We start from the raw sequence: 22,473 nt of genomic DNA, 5'->3' as shown, positions 1-22,473 counted from the left end.
TGTGCACATTCATATCTATTATATCAAGGTCAATGTCTTTATGTGTTTGGTTGTGTTACTTATACATTTGAAAACTGCTGCACCGATCCTAATGAAATTTGGAACACAAAATCCAAGCCTTGGAGAAGAGTAATGTTGTGTTTTCATACAATTTCATGGACCAAAATTACTGAATGGATCCTTATCATATTTGGAACTTAGATTCAATGCATAAGGATGGATAAATGCAATATTTTTGGTTGAATTTCAGATGGCTTAAAGGGGACAGAACCCCATGAAAATCATAAATTTTTGATGTTGATGAAATTCAACCATGGGTAATCGACAAGCATCAAAAAGTATTCTCAAAGTTTCCACTTCTCACAGGATTCTAAGACACTCTAAAGGGGGATTTAACTCCCAAATTTAGTCATTTCTTTTATGATCCAAAACTAGGTTAACCCTTTCGTTACCAAAACCGCCCGTTTTGGTTAATGTGACCAAACGCCCGTATTTACCTATTCATATTTAATGAGAATATCAGAGCAATCTCTTTAGTACATTCGTGAAAACACGTATTATACTTCGTAACAGTTCAACTACAGTTTTGTACAACAATCGAAGTGTAATTTTATTCCGTGAATTTTGGGAGATTTTTTTTTTCCGAAATTTGTTTTCTTATTGTGTTTTCAAATTTGTAATTCTGATAAAAATGGATACGAATTTCATTATATCAAGCAGCGAGTCAGAATTCGAAGGATTTCCTACTGAAGACCTTCATAAATCTAACTCTATGACTGAAAAAAAAAAGCACGTGGTATTTGATAATGAATCTGATGTTTCATTTTCCGAAAGTGAAAACAGTGAATCCAAGAGCTCCGACAGCGATAAAGAAAATGAATTGGCTCCTGAATGGAGTGAAAATTTAAAAACTGTTTCTTTCGGTAATTTTTCTGAAGAAACTGGACCAAGCCACAGACTTTCCCAGAAGAGTAAAGCCTTAGACTATTTCTTTTTACTTTTTCGAATGAGCCTATTTGAAATCATTACGGCGGAAACGAACCGCTATGCTAAATGTAAACAAAGCGAAAGAAAGGATAGTTAGTGGTTTCCCATAACCTTAAATGAAATTAAGACTATTTTGTCATAAATATTATTGTGGGTATCAGAAAGTTACCCAGAATAACAAATTCTATCGTAAAATTTTGTTATATACCCAATTGAATATATATTCTATAGCGATGTTTGAACAAAATTTTAATAATTTTATATTTGTGGAATTTACCTGTATCTACCTGCAATTAGAGTCACTTTGTGACAAAAATTATAGTATAGAATTGGTTGAGAATATTTCATTAAATTATCTTCCAAAATTCACGTTAATATATTGATAAATAAAAAAGTTATAGTTGTTTAATGAAACCAGACTAAATTTATGATTATGTTAGAAATTAATTAAAACACATAAGGGGTGTATTTTGGTCAGAAATATAGTAACGAATGGGTTAAAAGTACTGAAGGAATCTTTATGAAATTTGGAAATTATATTCTATGCATAAGGGCCATAACCCCCATGACAATTCATATATTTATGCCATTGAAGAAATTTTAACCATACATATTAGATACAAATGAAGTAATATTAATAAAATTTCATCTTCTTAGAAGTTAAAAAGACCTCTTTATGGGGACTTAACACCCACAATTTACTCATTTTATCTAAGCAAAGATGAATACAGTTGTACTCTTGGAAGCTGTAGGGTCACCCGAGCATAAAAAATGAGCATTATTTGTAATTCAATGTCAATGTACAACAGTGTAAGACTTTGCTTTGAGATATACTTCGATTCTGATTTCTACAATGTGGTGCATAAATTGTTAAGTAAATGAGAGGCATCTTTGCCTCCACTAATTCAGTTGCAATGTGTCGAGTAAAGTTATTTTGGTTGCAGACCTCCTTTCAGTCTTTTATTATCACTGGGTCACACATAGTCCCCAGATGGTAACATTGATTTCAAGGCCTTCCCAGATGAGTGACTGGTTATTCAAAGACATTTGTAGATTGTAAATTTATTCTTCCCAGTTACGTATCAGTATAGTGGTCATTTGCAAACTCCAAACATGACACTTTCATTTCTCCTTCAAACAAATTCAAACAATAGATATAAGACCCAAGTTACATACATTCTCAAGAATTCAACTTCTCTGCTTGACATTAAAACACCCACCCCCAATAGGGGCCGTAACTCACACATTTTAGAGCCCCATGACCTCCAGTTTTCAGGAGCAAAATCCTTTTAACAGGTTCCATAAGACTGGAATTTTGGAATCTGTGCATAAAAATCAGTAGTATGGGATACGTGTGTCATGATTACAATTTCTGCAATTTTGATGAAATTCGAATCATAGGTATTCAAGTTCATTACAGAAAAGTCTAATTCTTCAATTGCATGTAACACGGGCAACGCAGGGAATGTCTGCTAGTATATATATACATTATAGGTATTATTAATAAGTTAGAAAATGGCGACATCTATTGGATATAAATTATTTTAGGAATTATTTAATATCATCACCTACAATTGTTTCATTTCATACCCAAAAATAAAATTACAAAACATTTTTTAATTAAATAATTATAATAATAATCATGAATAATGATTAACAACATGTAAGAGTAAGATTATATAATGAACCAGCAGAGGCACCCAGCATTGACTGGCAATGAAATTTTTCCTCACATATTGGAAGAAATAAAGCAGAATATGTTGCAAAGAAATTTGTTACTGTAATTTCAGTTTATTCTTCAATTGGATATAATTCATTCTTTATTGGGATTCAATTCTGAATTCATAAGAAATAACAATAATAATAATAATAAAACAAAAAAACAAAATTTACAACTTTTATGAAAGGAGTGAAATTCTATGACATATGTTGAAGGAAATTATCTAAGAGCTTCTGGGTAAACAACATTCTTTTGTTTTCTGGTTTGGACCATAGATAAATAAGTCTTGCAAATTACCTGCCCTGGAGCAAGCAACAAAGTTGAGCATGAAAAAAGCAAACCAGTAGATTTCAAAGACTGACCTACGTAACGAATGGGATAAAGAGCTCTTTAAAAGGGTCACCAGAATGTGGGGGTAGGTAGGGGATGGGGCAGATGGAGAGAGAAATGAAAGGGAAGCAGTGATATTTGGGATCATAAAGGGCTGTAGGGTAAAACAAAGGGTTGTAAACAAATCGTTGAAAAGTTGGATTAGCAAAGGTTATCCATTGATGCGACACACTCTTGGGTAAGGTACATCTTGCAATGGTGGATTGTGGGCCAGGGTGGATGGCATCATGGAGAGAAATCAGGTGGTAATGCTGCAGAAGTGCTGCAATCAGTGTGTTTGGAATGGGGGCTTGTAGATGAGCTATTAATGGACAATAGTACAGCTTTTTGCACCATCACTCAATCAAATTTAAGGCTTTTGACATTAAGCTGCCCGTATCTATGTATTTGTGTATTTACGAATGTACAGAATGAGGCAGAGGAGGAGTGATGTCTATGTTACCAAACAAAGCTGTGTTAATACGACACATGACTGAGGTGAAACCATCAGATATCTAGTGTTATTGACATGTATATTGGTGTGTGTCTAGGACAGACGCAATGTCCAGGAGGTGTTATTACGATAGATATGTCTGTGATATAAACCTCTTGAAAATAGATGGGATAAATTTAATAGTTCAGATAGAGGATTACTTCTACAATTTGTAAAAACAGTAATGTTGTAAATTTGCACTTTTGAATAACTGCCTTTTAAACTTACTTGATGTCTTATATTATTTTTTCTATTCTTTCAGAAAATCACATGAAATTGGCTAAAAAGTATTTTTTACTTTTAAAGAATCATCAATATGTATCATGTTTGAAAGACTCTGCAAAGATATTCTACAAATGTATAATCCTGCTTCTATAAAACATTGCTGAATTACAGTAAAATATTTCCTCTGAGCGAGAAAGCATTTCTTTACTTCTGTGTCTGAAATGTGCAAGAGATAATTTTCTCTTTTAAATATACTTTGATGGATTTCCAAAGAGTATTTGCAACATTTTTAAATATTGGCAATGATCACATTTAGAAGAAATCTAACAAAATTGATATTTGTTTGGAATAAACTATAAAAACGAAAAGAAGAAACATATATTTTAGTGAGAGGAGAGAAATTTGTGAAAAGTTATTGACGTGTAAAACTTTAAGGATTGATTTTATTTTTCTTGAAGAGACGTCGGAAGAATTAGGAAAACCATCATATGACTGTGACATCTGCAAAGAGTCATTCTTAGAAGAAAGTAAATTTAATCAACACAAACAAATTCATACAGGGGAGAAACCATATCACTGTAGTATCTGTGGTAAATCATTCTTAAATGGCAGTCACTTAACTCGGCACAAACGTATTCATACAGGGGAGAAACCATTTCCTTGTGATATATGTGGTAAATCTTTCCCTGAAAACTGTAACTTAACTAAACACAAGCGTATTCATACAGGGGAGAAACCATTTCCTTGTGATATATGTGTTAAATCTTTCCCTGAAAACAGTGGCTTGACTAAACACAGGAGTATTCATACAGGGGAGAAGCCATATTCCTGTGATATCTGTTGTAAATCATTCTCCAATGACAGTCACTTAACTCGACACATACGTACTCATACAGGAGAAAGACCTTATCCCTGTAATATCTGTAGTAAATCATTTTCTGATGACAGCAGCTTAACTAAACATAAGCATATCCATACAAGGGAGAAACCATTTCCTTGTGATATCTGTGGTAAATCTTTCCCTGAAAACAGTGGCTTAACCAAACACAAACGTATTCACACAGGGGAGAAGCCATATCCCTGTGATATTTGTGGTAAATCATTTTCTGATGATAGTAGCTTAATTAAGCACAAACGTATCCATACAGGGAAGAAACCATATCAATGTGATTTATGTGGTAAATCTTTTACTGAAAAGATTGGCTTAACTAAACACAAGCGTATTCATACAGGTGAGAAACCATTTCATTCTGATATCTCTGGTGAATCATTTTCTCATAGCTTAGATATTCACAAACAAATCCATACAGGGGACAAAGAATACCACTGTGATATCTGTGGCAAATCATTCAGTCAGGCAGTTTACTTAACCAGACACAAGCGTATTCATACAGGTGAGCAACCATATCGCTGTGATATCTGTGGCAAATCATTCAGTCAGACAGCTAACTTAACGACACACAAACGTGTTCATACAGGTGAGCAACCATATCACTGCGATATCTGTGGCAAGTCGTTTTCTCAAAAGGGTATCTTAAGTACACACATACTTACTCATACTGGGCTAAAACCATATCATTGTGATATCTGCAGTAAATCATTCACACAAAAACATCACTTAATTAGACACAAGTGTATTTGTTATGCAAAGGACCCCATTGTTGTATAACATTCCTTCAGAAGGACAAGCTTGTACCTCAGGAAAATCTCTACACTTGATTGAAACGATGTTATGAATGTGATATCTCTAGTAAATCTTTCACTTGAAATGATCCTTTAACGAATGAAGAGAGCATTGACTGAAGAAGGAAAACATATCACTGTGATAGCAGTGCTTAATCATTCTATCGAAACGGTGAATTGTTTGTACACAGTCCTATTAATATGAAAGATATATCCATACCTCAAGATATTTGTGCTGAATCAATCTGTGAAAATTATCAATTATTAAAGCATAACTGCATTCATACAGAAGACGAACTATGATGATGATGATGATGATGATGATGATCCTCATCACTTTTCCATGCTTCCATGGATCAGATGGAATTCATTGGAGATTTTCTTCAGCTGGATGCCTTTCCTTTCACCAATCTTCACCTGTTTCCAAGCAAGGAAATATTTTCCTTGGTGAGACATATTTTACGCAGAGGACCGGAAATGAACAACTGCACAAGTATGACGGTCATGATGGCCATTTACGAACACTCACATAATATTTGGACAAGGGTACACACACACACACTTATGTATGTCTGAAGAATTTCTTATAGGAAATATCTTACATGTTCTCTACACATCTAAAAGTTTATAATTCCTATTAGGAAATGAAACATATGTAATGCTGAATAAATAATACCAAACTTTTCTCCGGTCTCCTTATGTGATAGGTAATTATCTTGCGCAAAATATTATCCAAACCTCCCGCAAAAATAATACACATATCTCCTTACTCTTTTACTTGTTTCAGTCATTTGATTGCGGCCATGCTTTACTTTTAAGCCTAATACTTATTCTATCGGTCTCTTTTGCAGAACCGCTAAGCTACGTGGACATAAACACACCAGCATCAGTTGTCAAGTGATGTTTGGGGGGACAAACACAGACACACATACATATATATATATTTATACGTATATACAACCCACTTCTTTTTAGTTTCCATCTACAAATCCACTCACAAGGCTTTGGTCGGCCTGACACACAAGCTGGTTATCATATATATATATATGTATAGATCAGGCAATGAAGGTCATAGAAAGGGTCATAGCCTAACTAATTAGGGAGTCAGTTTACAGGTGATTCAGTTTGGGTTTGTGCCAGGGAAAAGCACCACTGATGCTATATTTCTGGTAAGACAGCTGCAGGAGAAATACCTAGCCAAAGATGAACCTCTGTACCTGGCTTTCATTGACATGGAGAAAGCCTTTGACAGGGTCCCTTGATCCCTTATCTGGTTGTCAATGAGGAAACTAGGGATAGATGAATGGTTAGTGAGAGCTGTTTAAGCTATGTACAGGGACACTGTCAGTAAGGTGAGGGTTGGCAACGTGTACAGTGAAGAATTCCAGACAATAACAGAGGAATTCAAGACAGGATGCTCTTACCTCTGCTGGTGACAAAGGGCCTCTCACTCAGAGTAAAAGATGTATGACACGTGTACGAACAGCCATGCTACATGAGTGAAACATGGGCCGTGACTGGTGAGGACATGCGTAAGCTCATAAGGAATGAAGCCAGTATGATCCGATGGATGTGTAATGTCAGTGTACATACTCGACAGAGTGTAAGTACCTTGAGAGAAAAGTTGGACCCAAGAAGCATGAGATGTGTGCAAGAGTAGCAACTGAGCTGGTATGGTCATGTGGCAAGAATGGATGAGGATAGATGTGTGAAAAAGTGCCACGCCCTAGCGGTTGAAGGAACCTGTGGAAGAGGTAAACCCAGGAAGACCTGGGATGAAGTGGTGAAGCCTATGCCAGGTGTAACCAGCCCACTTATACGTACCTTTCCTTCATTGGACACTAAACTCTGCTTGTGAAGACCTGTTGAGGCAAGTGAAATCGAATTCGAAGACTGGCATCCATGCTAGTGGAGCGCTAAGAGCACCATCCGAGTGTGATCGTTGCCAGAGCAGCTAATCGGTTTCCATGCCGGTGGAACGTAAAAAGCACCATTCAAGCATGATTGTTACCAGCGTCGCCTTACTTTGATGGATTTACAAAAATATTTGCAACATTTCTAAATATTGGCAATGATCACATTTTGAAGAAATATAAGACAAGTGATATTTGTTTGGAATAAGCTATAAAAGCTATAAAAGCAAAAATATATTTTGGTGAGAGAAGAAATATTTTTGAAAGGCTATTGATAGGTAAAACATAAAGGATTGATTATATTTTTCCTGAAAAGATGTCGGAAGAAGCCTCAAAATCATCATTTGACTGTGACATCTGTGGTAAATCTTTCTCTGTTGGCAGTAGATTAACTAACCACAAACGTATTCATACAGGGGAGAAACCATATCAATGTGATATCTGTGGTAAATCATTCATTGAGGGCAGTAACTTAACTAAACACAAACGTATTCATACAGGGGAGAAACCATACCCCTGTGATATCTGTGGTAAATCTTTCTCTGTTGGCAGTAGCTTAAATACACACAAACGTATTCATACAGGGGATAAACCATGTACCTGCAATATCTGAGGTAAATCATTTTCTAATGGCAGCAGCTTATATAAACACAAACGCATTCATACAGGGGAGAAACCATTTCACTGTGAAATCTGTGGTAAATTTTTCTCTCGTACTCATAGCTTAGATATTCACAAACATAGCCATACAGGTGACAAGAAATACCACTGTGATATCTGTGACAAATCATTCTCTGCTGGCAGTAGCTTATATAAACGCAACCGCATTCATACTGGGGAGAAACCATTTCACTGTGATATCTGTTGCAAATCATTCAGTCAGACAGGTAACTTAACTACCCACAAACGTATTCATACAGGTGAGCAACCATATCACTGTTAGATATCTGTGGTAAATCATTTTCGATTGGAAGTAGCTTAAATATACACAAACTAATTCATACAGGGGAGAAACCACATCACTGTGATACCTGTGGTAAATCATTCTCCACTGGTAGCAATTTAACTACACACAACCATATCACTGCGATATCTGTGGCAAGTCTTTTTCTAAAAAGAGTATCTTAAGTACACACGTACTTACTCATACTGGGCTAAAACCATATCATTGTGATATCTGCAGTAAATCATTCACACAAAAACATCACTTAATTAAACACAAGTGTATTCGTTATGCAAAGGATCCATAGCACAGTGACAATTATTGTATAACATTCCCTTAGAAGGACAAGCTTGTTCCTCAGGAAAATCTCTACGCATGATTGAAACTATATTATAAAGACATCCACAGAATATAGAAACTATATGAATGTGACATCTATAGTAAATCTTTGACATGAAATCATCCATTATTGAATCAAAAGAGCATTGACAGAGGAAGGAAAACATATCACTGTGATGTTAAACCTGAATCATTCTATCAAAATGGTGAATTGTTTGTACACAGTCCTATTAATATGAAAGATATAACTGTAACCTAAGCTATTTGTGCTAAATCAATCTATGAAAATGATCAATTATTGAAATGTAAATGCATTCATACAGAAGAGGAACCATGATGATGATCCTCATCATTTGACATTCTCCTATTCATGCTTCTGTGGATCAGATGGAATTCATTGATGGAGATTTTCTACATCTGGGTACCTTTCTCGTGACCAATCCTCACCTGTTTCCAAGCAAGGAAATATTTTCCCTGGTGAGACATATTTTACACAGAGGACTGGAAGTGAACAACTGCACAAGTATGACAGTCATGATGGCCATTTACGAACATCACATAATATCTGGACAAGGGTACACACACACACAGATGTATGTCTGAAGAATTTCTTATAGGAAATCTTTTACATTTTTAATTAACATCTAAATATTTGTAATTCCTATTAGGAAATGAAACACATGTAATGGTGAATAAATAATATCAAACTTTTCTCTGGTCTCCTCATTTAATATGTAATTACTCTGCAAATAATATCCAACCCTCCCACAAAAATAATACACACACACACACACAGATGTATATATAATAAAGAGCTTGTTTGCTCAGTTGTTACACACTTATCATCATCTGTTTTCCCTGCTGACCAGAATAGTGGAATAAGCATGGGAGAGAGGGAGGATTGAAGAAATGGGGGGAAGATGTAGAGAAAGGTGATGTTATACTAATTCTGCTGGTCATTATGTTACTTAGCCTGTCAGTAACACTGTTGATGTGACTAGAGAAAAAGAAGGAGAGAAATGACTGAGAATTAAGCTTGTACGATGTGTGATGAGGGGAATGTAATAGTTAATTTATGCTTATAAAAGTCAGTTGAAGGTAGAGGTAGAAAGGAGAGTTAGAAACATAAATTTAGCAGATGGGTGATGTTCTGATGGTGAGATTAAAGAAAGATGGAGAGAGAGATGATGGTGGTGGTATCACCTACAAATTGAAATTTGTATTAGCTCTGACCCATCACCTTGGCTTATAAGTTACCAATGATGTGGTTTTCAGTGTATGCCATGTTACGTTCAATTTTTTACTCACATGAAATTGTGACTCCTATATTTTACTATACAACTTTTGTTTCTGGGTGAAAAATTTGACCATTTCAATTCCAAAATGTAATTTTATCTGTTTATGGTCAAAATGGAAAAATAAGAGTGAATATTTATTTTATGAGTGCTGTGTATTAAGTCTATAAAATTGTGCATAAAATATATAAGCTATATGAAGTACATTGAGTCATTATTATATTTCAATGGGTGACTATCTTTTGATACGGATGCAACACTGGCTACACTTTCAAGGTTTTAGATAAAATTTTCAGAAATAACCAAATAGGTTTGCTATTAATTTCATGAAATATCCAGGGATAGGAGTGGCTGTATGGATCCCGAGGTGGCTGGAGGGATCTACGGACAAGCCGGGGGAACCCCACCCTGTTGCTGTGAAGAAGGGGGAAAAAAAAGAAAAACACGGCATCGCCAGCGGTGGTGTGCTCCGAGACCCCTTTGTTGGGATGTGTGCCACCAGAGGGGGAGAAGAAGGAAACCTCGTCGGTGGGATGTGTGCCACCGAGCGATGGAGTTGAGGCCCCTCCCGATGAATGAGTGGAAAAATTTGTGTTCTATTGCAGGGGAGGGGGCCATTGATAATTATGTGGAAAATGTCCTTGACAGATATCATCTGAAGAGCAAAATGGGGCTGGAAAAGAGGATCTTACCACGGGGTGTGTATGAGAAAAGATGGAAGGAAGTGGAAAAAAAGGTGGGTGTCAGAAACCCAGCTTAACTATGGAGGGAGGAGAGGAAACAAAAGCTGCGGGGCCTTATAAATTGCCGGGGTTTAAAACTTCGGTAAGATCGAAAGTTTATGTAATGTTATAATATTCTATTGGTCATGTAAAGGACAATTTACAGACGAATTTTTATAATGAATAATCCAAATGTTATGGAAAATTTTTAATCGAACCTCTTAACTGTTTTTTGCATGTATGTCCTGTATTTGTCCTTCTATGTAACGATTGTATAATCATAATAAAGAAATTGGAGTTAGTTCCCTTTGTTCATTGTAAAAACTCTTCCTCATTAAGTGTATTTCTTGTTCTTGTTTCTCACGCACCTTGATTGTTTGATCAGTTCCACTTGACAACTGATATTTAAGAGAAAACCCAATCAAATATATACAAATGATTGGTAATTAAGTGTCTAAAGAAACAGATACGGCATTTATGATTATGTGAACCAGAAAAATATTAAACGTTTGTTGTAGAAACCTAGAAATTCTCTTGAAGCTGTCGTTGTCCACTCTGACTCCAGTTCTCACATCTTCCTCCTTCACTCTTTCTCTCCATATCTATTACTATGTAAGTATTTATTTAAACATTTCTATTATATATGTGTCGTATTATGTACATTTATTTGTTTCGATGTGTTGAGAGAGTTAAAAGAAAAAAAAATCTCCGTAAGACGAAATTATACGAAAGGCTGTAATTTTCATACTTTCATTGTGTTGTCGTTTTCTTTTAGACATTTCATTGCACTTTTGGTTATTTTCTGAATTATTTGTAAAAACGTCGGATCAATCCCTTGTTTAGATAACATTTATCTTTCTTTCTAACGTGTAAATTTCACAATTTCGTTAAATGCGGGAAAATTACGATGTAATTAGTAAGAAATGGGGAATGTATAAAAATACGAGTGTGCACTTGAAATACTGAAACGAAAAGCAAATATCGTATCGAGAGGAAATGGAACAGCTTTTATTTGAGACGTAGGAAGTCTTTATTTCTGGTGGTTCTTCTGCATCATTACAACTTACAATTAATATCTAGGGTTTGTTTCGTTCGGAATATTCAGAAAATCTTTGCAAATACATATTCTACACACGAGAATTCAACAAACAAACAAAAACTGTGTGCTTTAAGAGCTATTTAGCTGTTATTTTTCGCACATCTCACGACCACCTGATACCTCCCTAGTTTCTTTGTCACTCTGATGTGCTGACGTTTTTCAGTATTTTTCTCCGTATAAAACCGGCGAGCTGGTAGAATCGTTAGCACATGAGTTCAAATTCCGTCGAGGTCGACTTTGCCTTTCATCCTTTCGAGGTCGATAAATTTAGTACCACTTGCGTACTGGGGTCTATCTAATCCACTGGGTCCCCTCTCCCAAAATTTCTGGCCTTGTGCCTAGAGTAGAAAAGATATCCTTCTCCACATAAACACATTCAATGGGCCGTCGTTGGGATTTAATCAGGCAAGGTTTTAGAGTGGCAATTTTTTTTTAAAACGGGAAAAATTGAAAAAACAATTTCTTTCATAATGTAGATCACAAATTTGGAAAAATTTTCCGAAAATTCCACAGAAAAATGGGGGAAAAATTTAATGTTTAAAGCAGAATTGCACCCTTTTTTTAATGTTATTTTCAATTATTTTCAATTAATTATGCAAGTTATCCTTTTCTTTCTTCGTAGTGCGTATATATTTAATATGAATATATTTTTCACTGATCCAGATGAACAATATTTCGTTTTGAAGCAACAAGGAAGAGAAACATTAATTATAACGTGTAAGAATTTATAATTAAAAGAAAAAAACAAGAATGGTTAAATTTTAAAACTATGTGCATTACAATGAAAAGAAATTATAGTTTTCAGTAAAATAAGGATAGACTTCATTGAAGCCTCTGCCATTTGCCCCATGGAGAAGGATTGTCACCAATTTCATCAACCAACAATTTTTCTTAACATCAAAAATTCCCCACAAAAGATTTTGATGCTGCAAGTCAGACATCAATATTATTTACTGACTTTTATGCATCTTTTATGCTCAACAAAAGGTTAACATTAAGCTAACCACATATATATATTTGTATATTTATGCATATACAGAAAGAGGCAGAGGAGGAGTGATATCTATGTTATAAAACAAACCTGTGTTGATACAATAGAACACTGAGGTGAAAACATCAGATATCTACTGTCATTGACATGTATATTGATGTGTGTGTGTGTGTCTGGGACAGACGCAATGTCCAGGAGGTGTTATTACGATGGATGTGTCTGTGATATAAACCTCTTGAAAACAGAGATGGGATAAATTTAATAGTTCAGATAAAGGATTAATTCTACAATTTATGGAAACAGAAATGTCATAAATTTGCACTTTTGAATATCTGCCTTTTAAACATGCTTCATGTCTTATATTATTTTTTCTATTCTTTCAGAAAAATCATATGAAATTGGCTAATAAGTATTTTTTACTTTTAAAGAATCATCATTATGTATCATGTTTGAAAGACTCTGCAAAGATATTCTACAAACATATAATTCTTCTTCTATAAAACATTGCTGAATTACAGTAAAATATTTCCTCTGTGAGAGAAAGCATTTCTTTACTTCTGTGTCTGAAATGTGGAATAGATAATTTTCTCTTTTAAATATACTTTGATAGATTTCCAAAGAGTATTTGCAACATTTTTAAATATTGGCAATGATCACATTTAGAAGAAATATAACAGAAGTGATATTTTTTAGGAATAAACTATAAAAGCAAAAAGAAGAAAAATATGCATATATTTTGGTGAGAGGAGAAATATTTTTGAAAAGTTGTTGATCTGTAAAACTTGAAGGATTGATTTTATTTTTCTTGAAGAGATGTCTGAAGAATTAGGAAAATCATCATATGACTGTGACATCTGCAAAAAATCATTCTTAGAAGAAAGTAAATTCAATCAACACAAACAAATTCATACAGAGGAACAACCATATACTTGTGATATCTGTGGTAAATCATTCTCTCGAAGCGATAGCTTAGCTAAGCACAAACGTATTCATACAGGCGAGAAACCATATCGCTGTGATATCTGTGGTGAATCTTTCTCTGTTGGCAGTAGCTTAACTAATCACAAACGTGTTCATACAGGGGAGAAACCATACCACTGTGATATCTGTGGTAAATCTTTCTCTGTTGGCAGTAGCTTAACTAATCACAAACATGTTCATACAGGGGACAAACCATATCACTGTGATATCTGTGGTAAATCATTGTCTCATCACAGTCACTTAATTCGACATACACGTGTTCATACAGGGGAGAAACCATATCACTGTGATATCTGTGGTAAATCATTCTCTCGTGCTCATAGCTTAACTACACACAAACGTATTCATACAGGGGACAAACTATATCACTGTGATATCTGTGGTAAATCATTGTCTCATGCTCATAGCTTAGCTATTCACAAGCGTATTCATACAGGGGAGAAGCCTTATCATTGTGATATCTGTGGTAAATCATACTCTGATGGCAGTACCTTAACTAAACACAAACATATTCACACAGGTGAGGAATCATATCGCTGTGACATCTGTGGTAAATCATTCTCACAAAAACATCACTCAATTAAACACAAGTGTATTCGTTATGAAGTTGATCCATAACACAGTGACATTGGTTGTATAACATTCCTTCAGAAGGACAAGTTTGTATCTCATAAAACCCTCTACACAAGATAGAAACTATATGAATGTGATATCAATGGTAAGCCTTTCATTTGAAATGATCCATTAACAAATCAAAAGAGCATTGACAGAGGAAGGAAAACATATCACTGTGATAGCAGTGCTTAATCATTCTATGAAAATGGAGAATTCTACACAGTCATATTAATATGAAAGATAAAACCATACCCTAAGACATTTGTGCTAAATCAATCTATGAAAATGATCAATTATTAAAACATAACTGCATTCAAACAGAAGAGGAACCATATCACTACAATGATGATAATCATCATCATTTAAAATTCGCTTTTCCATGCTTCAATGGATCAGATGGAATTCATTTATGGAGATTTTCCTGTGCTGGGTACCCTTTCTTGTCAACCAATCCTCACCTGTTTCCAAGCAAGGAAATATTTTCCCTGGTGAGACATTTTACGCAGAGGACTGGAAATGAACAACTGCACAAGTATGCCAGTCATGATGGCCATTTACGGACATCACATAATATCTGGACAAGGGTACACTCACTTGTGCATACACACACACACGTATATATATGTATGTATGAAGAATTTCTTATAGGAGATATTTTACATGTTTTCTCTTTGTCTAAAAGTTTGTAATTCCTATTAGGTAATGAAACACATGTAATGCTGAATAAATACTATCAAACTGTTTTCCAGTCTCCTCATGTGATATGTAATTACTCTGCAAAAAATATTATCCAAACCTCAGACAAAAATAATATTTATGTATATATATAATACCCAGCTTGTTTGTACAGCTGTTATGCTTTCATTAGATTAGTGGAATAAATGAGGGGTGGGGACAGAAGTGGAGAAAAGGGAGGGAGAAATAGAGTAAGGTGATCTTATAATAATTCTGCTTCTCGTTCTGTTACTTAGCTCGTCAGTAACACTTTCATGTTATTAGAGAAAAGAGGGTATAGAGAGAAAAGATAAGACAAAGAGTGAGGCAAATAGAGAAAGAAAGAAAAAGGAGAGACAAAAAACTAAGAAAGAAGCAAGCATGACATGTGATAGGGGGAATGTAATAGTTATTTTATGTTTAAAAAAGCTAGCTGAAGGTTGATATTAAAGATGTTGATATTAAAGAAAGGCACAGAAAGAGAGAGATGATGGTGGTTTATAGAGACCATCACTCAACACTTGCACTTCTGTGCAATTATTTATCGTCTTCTCACTTAAGAGATTGATATTTGTTTCTAAGGATTAATTTAGCCTAAACTATGGATTCACAAGAGACACAGTTGCAAGCTGCCTGAGAAAAGATGCACAGATCTAGAGCATGGAACACTAAGAAGATAGAATAAAAAAGAGGAAAAAGATGGCACCGATGGTGTTGTGAGGAATTGGATGTAGACAGATGCCAAGTATATTCAAAGAAAGCTAAAACTATGAATGCTATAAAAATGCAAATCATCCTCTCTTTCTTAAATAGGTCCTCTTAATTTCTTTCATTCTGTAGAATTTACATGGGTCCCACTAGTAATTAATAATAAACTAAAGTGGCAAACTGGCAGGGTCGTTAGCACATTGGGGAAAATGCTTAGCTGTGGTTCTTCTGACATGACATTTGCATTTAAATTCTGCCAAGGTGGACTTTGTCTTTCATCCTTTTGGGGGTTGATGGAAATAAACACCGACTGAGCACTGGAATCGACATATTCAACTTAACACACACACGCACCCGTGGATTTGCTGGCCTTGTGCCAAAATTTGAAAAGAGTACGAACTTTAACGTCAACTTCTTGCTCTTGCCTGTGATAATGCCAGAAGCACGTTGGCTTGCTTCAGTAGGTTCTGTTGAACCTTGGTGTGTGGCCAACTGAGGAATTCTATCAAAGCCTTTCTCCTGGCCAACAAGTGCCAAGTATAATGGTTTATTCACAACTAAATACTTGTATTGCAGTTGTAAGTAGGCAGATCTATACACACACACAAACATATATTACATTAAAAATGAACTTCAATCTTGCTTCCAATGTTACATAGCCAAAATGGCACATAATGGGGAAAATACTAAGAATTAAGACTTTCCTGAAATGTGAATACAAATGGAATAAAACAAGTTTCGCGTGAATTGGACAACTGGTTCTTGAGATATTAGCAGTTTTGGTGGGTATAAATAACCAAAACAGTGCATATTGGGAAAATACACCAAAAATAACTTAACCCTGAAAAGGAAGAATTTCTAGCCTTTCGGTAGACACATTATGACTAACTTGCCAACATAAAAAGTTATTTTTACAGGAAATGTTTCTATTTTTGCTTTTTTGTATCTATATTTTAGCTTTCTTTAAACAGACAATTTTATTTATTTTTTTATTATTTTCAATTGAATACCATTACGAAAATTGTTTTGGCATATTTAAAAAATATTTCAAAGTGAAAATGGCTTTAGAAATACTGTAAATATTTCGTAAAAGACCTGTTCATAACCTCACTGTGAAATAAATTCTTTCCATAGGTTTTATTCAAGTGCATTCAATGTATCTCATCTCCAAAGATTCGGTTGCTATTTCTAGCATGCCCTGTTACCATACAACAGCTATTTACGATAAAGGACTCAAAATAGCTGTTAGGTGGTAGCAGGGCATGCAAGAAATAGTGGCCGAATCTTTCTTTTTCTAAGGAAAGGAGTCGTTTACGTGTTATTTCAAGGTCACATACATTGAAAGCTTGTAAAATAACCCGGAAAAAAAAACAAAACTCTGTTGGTGGGAAACTCCAAGGTCTCCCACCACTCCTCCCCCTTTCTTTTCCGGAAGAATCTGTTAGGTGGTGGGTTTGGACTAAGCATTGTTGAATGCACTCAAAAAAACGTGTGGAAAAAATTATTTCACACCAAAGTACGGGTCCTTTATGAAAAACAAGGATGGGTCATTCGAAGTTTTCTATCCCCAGTAAAGAACCAGATCATCCTCGCAATTTCGGCTGATTAATCTTGAAATTGCCCCAATCTGGCCAGCCCCAAGGAAAAAGTAAGCTAAGAGCATCAGATTCCTTGGAAGAAAGCATGGAATGTATGCAAAAACAAGGACGGAAAAACAGACGATGTTACACAAATATAAATACAAAATACAATAAAAATATTAATAACAAAAACAGGACATAACAACAGGTGTCTTTTGACTGGGGACGAATTGAATTCAGCTGGTGTGTGTGGAAATGAAGCCTTAAGGCAGAGATACAGAACTTTCACAAACACACGGAAGAATATTGATGTTGCACTGACCGTGGTCAGACGCAAAAAGAGGGCTAGCCGTCTGGCCTATCGGTCACGTGGGGAGAGAAAAAGAGGAACAAAAGAATTAAGGAGGGGAAAGAGAAGAGAGAGAGTTGTAGAAGCAGATGAACAGAAGAATTAAGGAGGGTCATATATATATTATATATATATATATATATATATACACACATATTGTTATGAAAGTCTTTTCCTTGGGAAGTAAAATAGTGGATTTCATTTGGGGCATATAGATTTGAACCTGAAAACAGCATTTTCCCACAGAAAAACAGTAGTTGACAACAGTGACACTCCACACATACCCTCTGCCAGGCCAATTTATGTTTTCCTACATCACCCCTAACCTCTTCTATACCACCAAAAGTCAAAATTAAATGAAGAGCTACCTACATCAGTTTCCCCATTGTTCTCGGCAATATGCCTCTCTTTCTCGCTATATTGCACTTATAAAATACTAGAATTTCGTAAAGCAAAGCCAGTTGGTGAAATGAGATGACCAGAGACAGCCATGATACATACAACTTTCACCAGCTCATCTTTCTCTAGCAAAGGCGCAGGAGTGGCTGTGTGGTAAGTAGCTTGCTTACCAACCACATGGTTCTGGGTTCAGTCTCACTGCGTGGCATCTTGGGCAAGTGTCTTCTACTATAGCCTCGGGCCAACCAAAGCCTTGTGAGTGGATTTGGTAGACGGAAACTGAAAGAAGCTCGTCGTATATATGTATATATATATATGTGTGTCTGTGTTTGTCCCATCAACATTGCCTGACAACCGATGCTGGTGTGTTTGCGTCTCCATAACTTAGCGGTTCGGCAATAGATACCGATAGAATAAGTACTAGGCTTACAAAGAATAAGTCCTGGGGGTTGATTTGCTCGACTAAAGGTGGTGCTCCAGCATGGCCACACTCAAATGACTGAAACAAGTAAAAAAAAAAATGACCGGCTTTAAGGAAAATATCTTTCAGTCTTCCTCCTGAACTTGCTGCCGTTCTCTCTCCCTCTGAGGTAAGAGATTAACATAACATAGTACAACATACAAGAGGGTGAGTAGTGTTACCTTGCCTGTTTGCTTGGATTGGCATGCTGAGAGTTTGGAATAAACAAAGGAAATCTGCGACTGCGACCTCTGACATTGGACTTTACGTCAACAAGGACCGACATACTCAATCATTTTGTAACAACTCTGCACTTTGTAACAACTCTGCTCCTTATGAGAGCTCAAAATCTCTCGTGGAAGCGTCATCCAACCAAAATGCAAATATATGGGAAACTACCACCTGTGTCATCTCTTGTGAAAGGTAGGAGAGTCCAGTTTGCTGGACATTGTTGTAGAGCTGAAAACGAGGCAATTTCTACTCTTATCCTCTGGAAGCCATCTACTCGCAATACATGAGGGCGCACACTCTCCTACCCTGATGTAATCTCCAGGGACACAGGCATCCAGCAACAGGACCTCCGTGTGCCATGATGGACCGTGAAGTCTGGTGTAGCATGGTAAATTCCATTGTCTCGACCATGGTCGAACAATGATGATGATGATTGAACTCAAATATTTTCGTAATGGCTCTGTACCTTGCTCTCAAATTCATTATAACAGCTTTGTGCTGTCCTTGTTGCAAGTTTTTGCCATTTTTCTCAATACATAATTGAATCATAAAAACCTGTTCTATTTGTTGTTTCCTTTGTCTAACTGTAACAAAATATAGGAAAGGTTTATAATCTAAATTGTGTCATCTTGAAGTATATATGCTGACTCCACTACTCCAAAGTTGTACATTAGATGTATTTGTATCGATTGCTATTTTCCACTACTTATTGGTGCCTTGTTCTACCACTCATCTGTTTTTATGTGTATAATTCTACCCTTATGGGGCTGTATTTTACTGGAAACTAATACATTTGTATTGCAATATTATATATATATATATTTATATAAATTTATATATATAATACAAATAAGAAAATGGAGGAACAGATTCATTTCAATCAACGACTTACAGATATTACCAATTCATATTATTTATTAACTACATAAATAGGAACATCCAAATCCAACAAAATAAAACAGAATAAAACAATATACATCAATAAGTAAGATAATACCATAAAAATAATACACATAAAATGGATCTTACAGCTGTTTCAGCCTGTAGATAAAGGTATCTCATTCTGCCTATATTAGTCAGATGTATTGAGGTAATATGCAGTTAAAAATGAGTTACTTATATATATACATCTCAAGGCCTCATCAGAGATTATAAAGTACAATTATAAAAATATAAAATGCAAATATAAACATGAAACAAAATACACAATATTAAAAATATTATATTGGATAACTGATATCCCATAGTGAGTTACACTCATAACCCCTATCTCACTTTGTATATATATATATATATACATAGGTAGGTTATAATCTAAATTGTGTCATCTTGAAGTATATATGCTGGCTCCACTACTCCAAAGTTGTACATTAGATGTTATACTTGAGTCAGGTATGTCTTAAGAATTGATAAATACCGGAAAAATAGTTTTGCAGAGTAAGTATATAACAGAAGAGGAGATTGGAAAAAGTTTTTGGTATTATTTATTCATCATTACATGTGTTTCATTTGCTAACAGGAATTACAAAATTTTATATAGAGAGGAAGGGAAACATGTCAGATATCTCCCATTAGAAATTATTCATACATACGTCACCATTTATTGTTTACTTTCCATGCTGGCATGGGTTAGACAGTTCGACTGGAATTGGCAAGCCACAGAACTGCACCAAGTTGCACTCTGATTTGGCAGTGTGTATATGGCTGGATGCTCTTCCTAATGCCAACCACTCCAAGAGCATAATGGATGCTTTTTAAATATGTATATATTTATAGATGTGTGTGTGTGTCTGTGTACCCTTCACTGGATATCACACGATACTAGTAAATGACCACCTTTCTCATACAAATGCAGTTGTTCGTTTCAAGTCTTTTGCAGAAAATATGTCTCACCATGGAAAATATTTCCTTGCTTGGAAACAAGTGAGGATTGGTGACAGGAAAGGCAGGCATGCAGCTGCAGAGAATCTCCATCAATGAATTCTATGTGATCCATAGAAGCATGGAAAAGTGGATGTTCAATGATGGTGATGATGTTGATGATTGTAGAGAAAAAAATATTACTGTGCTACGAATCCAATTGATAAGGAATGCACCTGTGTTTAATTCAGCAATGATTTCAATATGTATATGCTTGTGTTTAGTTAAATTATGATTTTCTAACCTGTATGAGTACGTCTATGTTGATCTAAGTTAGTGCCAACAGAGAATGATTTACCACAGATATCACAGTGACATGGGTTCTGCCCTATATGAACCTGTATGTGTGTAGTTAGGGCAGTGTTTTGAGCGAATGATTTACCACAGATATCACATTGATATGGGTTTCTCCCCTGTGTGAACCTGTTTGTGTGTAGTTAGGGCAGTGTTTTGAGAGAATGATTTACCACAGATATCACAGTGATATGGTTTCTCCCCTGTATGAACATGTTTGTGTGTAGTTAGGGCAGTGTTTTGAGAGAATGATTTACCACAGATATCACAGTGATATGGTTTCTCACCAGTATGAATACGTATGTGTCTAATTAAGCTACTGCCATCAGAGAATGATTTACCACAGATATCACAGGGATATGGTTTCTCCCCTGTATGAATTAGTTTGTGTGTAGTTAAGTGAATTCCTTGAGAGAATGATTTACCACAGATATCACAGTGAAAAGGTTTCTCCCCTGTATGAATGCGTTTGTGTTTATATAAGCTGCTGGCATCAGAAAATGATTTACCACAGATATCACAGGGATAAGGCTTCTCTCCTGTATGAATACGTATGTGCGTAGTTAAGCTACTGTCACCAGAGAATGATTTACCACAGATATCACAATGATAAGGTTTCTCTCCTGTATGAATACGTTTGTGTCTAGTTAAGCTATAGATTTCAGGGAAAGATTTACCACAGATATCACATTGATATGGTTTCTCCTCTGTATGAATATGGTCGTGTGCAATCAAGTTTCTTGCAGAAGAGAATGACTTACCACAGATGTCACAGCGATGTCGTTTCTCACCAGTATGAATACGCTTGTGTTTGGTAAAGCTACTGCCATCTGAGAATGATTTACCACAGATATCACAGTGATAAGGTTTCTCCCCGGTATGAACCCGTTTGTGCGTAGTTAAGGTAGTGTTTTGAGAGAATGATTTACCACAGATGTCACAGTGATGTCGTTTCTCTTCTGTATGAATACGCTTATGTCTAGTTAAACATTTGCTTTGAGAGAATACTTTCCCACAGATATCACAGGGATAAAGTTTCTCCCCTGTATGAATTCGTTTGTGTTCATTGAATTTACTTTCTTCTGAGAAGTCATGTGAGGATTGTCCTAATTCTTCTGTCATCACTTCAGAAAAAATAAAATCAATCAAAGAATATTTCTTCTCTCACCAAATATTTTTCTTCTTTTCGTTTTTATAGTTTATTCCAAACAAATATCACTTCTCTTATATTTCTTCTAAACGTGATCAATGCCAATATTTAAAAATGTTGCAAATACTTTTGTAAATCCATCAAAGTATATTTAAAAGAGAAAATTATCTCTTACATATTTCAGACACAGAAGTAAAGAAATGCTTTCTCTCACAGAGGAAATATTTTACTGTAATTCAGCAATGTTTTATAGAAGAAGGATTATACGTTTGTAGAATATCTTTGCAGAGTCT

General features: G+C 35.4%; 2 protein-coding genes across 4 annotated transcripts in view; both read left to right on the top strand.

Moving 5' to 3' along the window:
• Positions 1-2,636: 2,636 nt before the first annotated feature.
• On the top strand, positions 2,637-5,780 carry LOC115225629 (zinc finger protein 681-like). Its single transcript, XM_036514492.1, has 4 exons — positions 2,637-2,650; positions 4,575-4,846; positions 4,943-5,188; positions 5,704-5,780. The coding sequence occupies exons 1-4, from the start codon at positions 2,637-2,639 to the stop codon at positions 5,778-5,780; spliced, it is 609 nt and encodes a 202-aa protein (XP_036370385.1).
• Positions 5,781-7,593: 1,813 nt separating this feature from the next.
• Positions 7,594-22,473, top strand: part of LOC115225627 (zinc finger protein 678-like) — a 28,874-nt gene continuing 13,994 nt past the window's right edge. Inside the window, exons 1-3 of one of the 3 annotated variants that reach the window (XM_036514702.1) lie at positions 7,594-7,903; positions 8,240-8,310; positions 14,029-14,280. In XM_036514702.1, the coding sequence (XP_036370595.1) occupies positions 7,707-7,903; positions 8,240-8,310; positions 14,029-14,280 (520 nt within the window). In that variant the 5' untranslated portion in view covers positions 7,594-7,706. The remainder of the gene's footprint in view (positions 7,904-8,239; positions 8,311-14,028; positions 14,281-22,473) is intronic. The other 2 variants (XM_036514701.1, XM_036514703.1) reach the window with 2 other exon arrangements.

The sequence above is a fragment of the Octopus sinensis genome, linkage group LG28 (genome assembly GCF_006345805.1).
Source record: "Octopus sinensis linkage group LG28, ASM634580v1, whole genome shotgun sequence".
Taxonomy (NCBI): Eukaryota; Metazoa; Mollusca; class Cephalopoda; order Octopoda; family Octopodidae; genus Octopus; species Octopus sinensis.
The sequence above is the reverse complement of the archived record's forward strand: the minus strand, read 5'-3'. Positions and strand labels throughout refer to the sequence as shown.

Coding starts and splice junctions, on each gene's coding strand:
- LOC115225629 (XM_036514492.1), top strand. Junction 4,847..4,942: donor TGGCTTAACCAAACACAAAC/GTATTCACACAG, acceptor GTATCCATACAG/GGAAGAAACCATATCAATGT. Junction 5,189..5,703: donor ACACAAGCGTATTCATACAG/GTGAGCAACCAT, acceptor CCATACCTCAAG/ATATTTGTGCTGAATCAATC.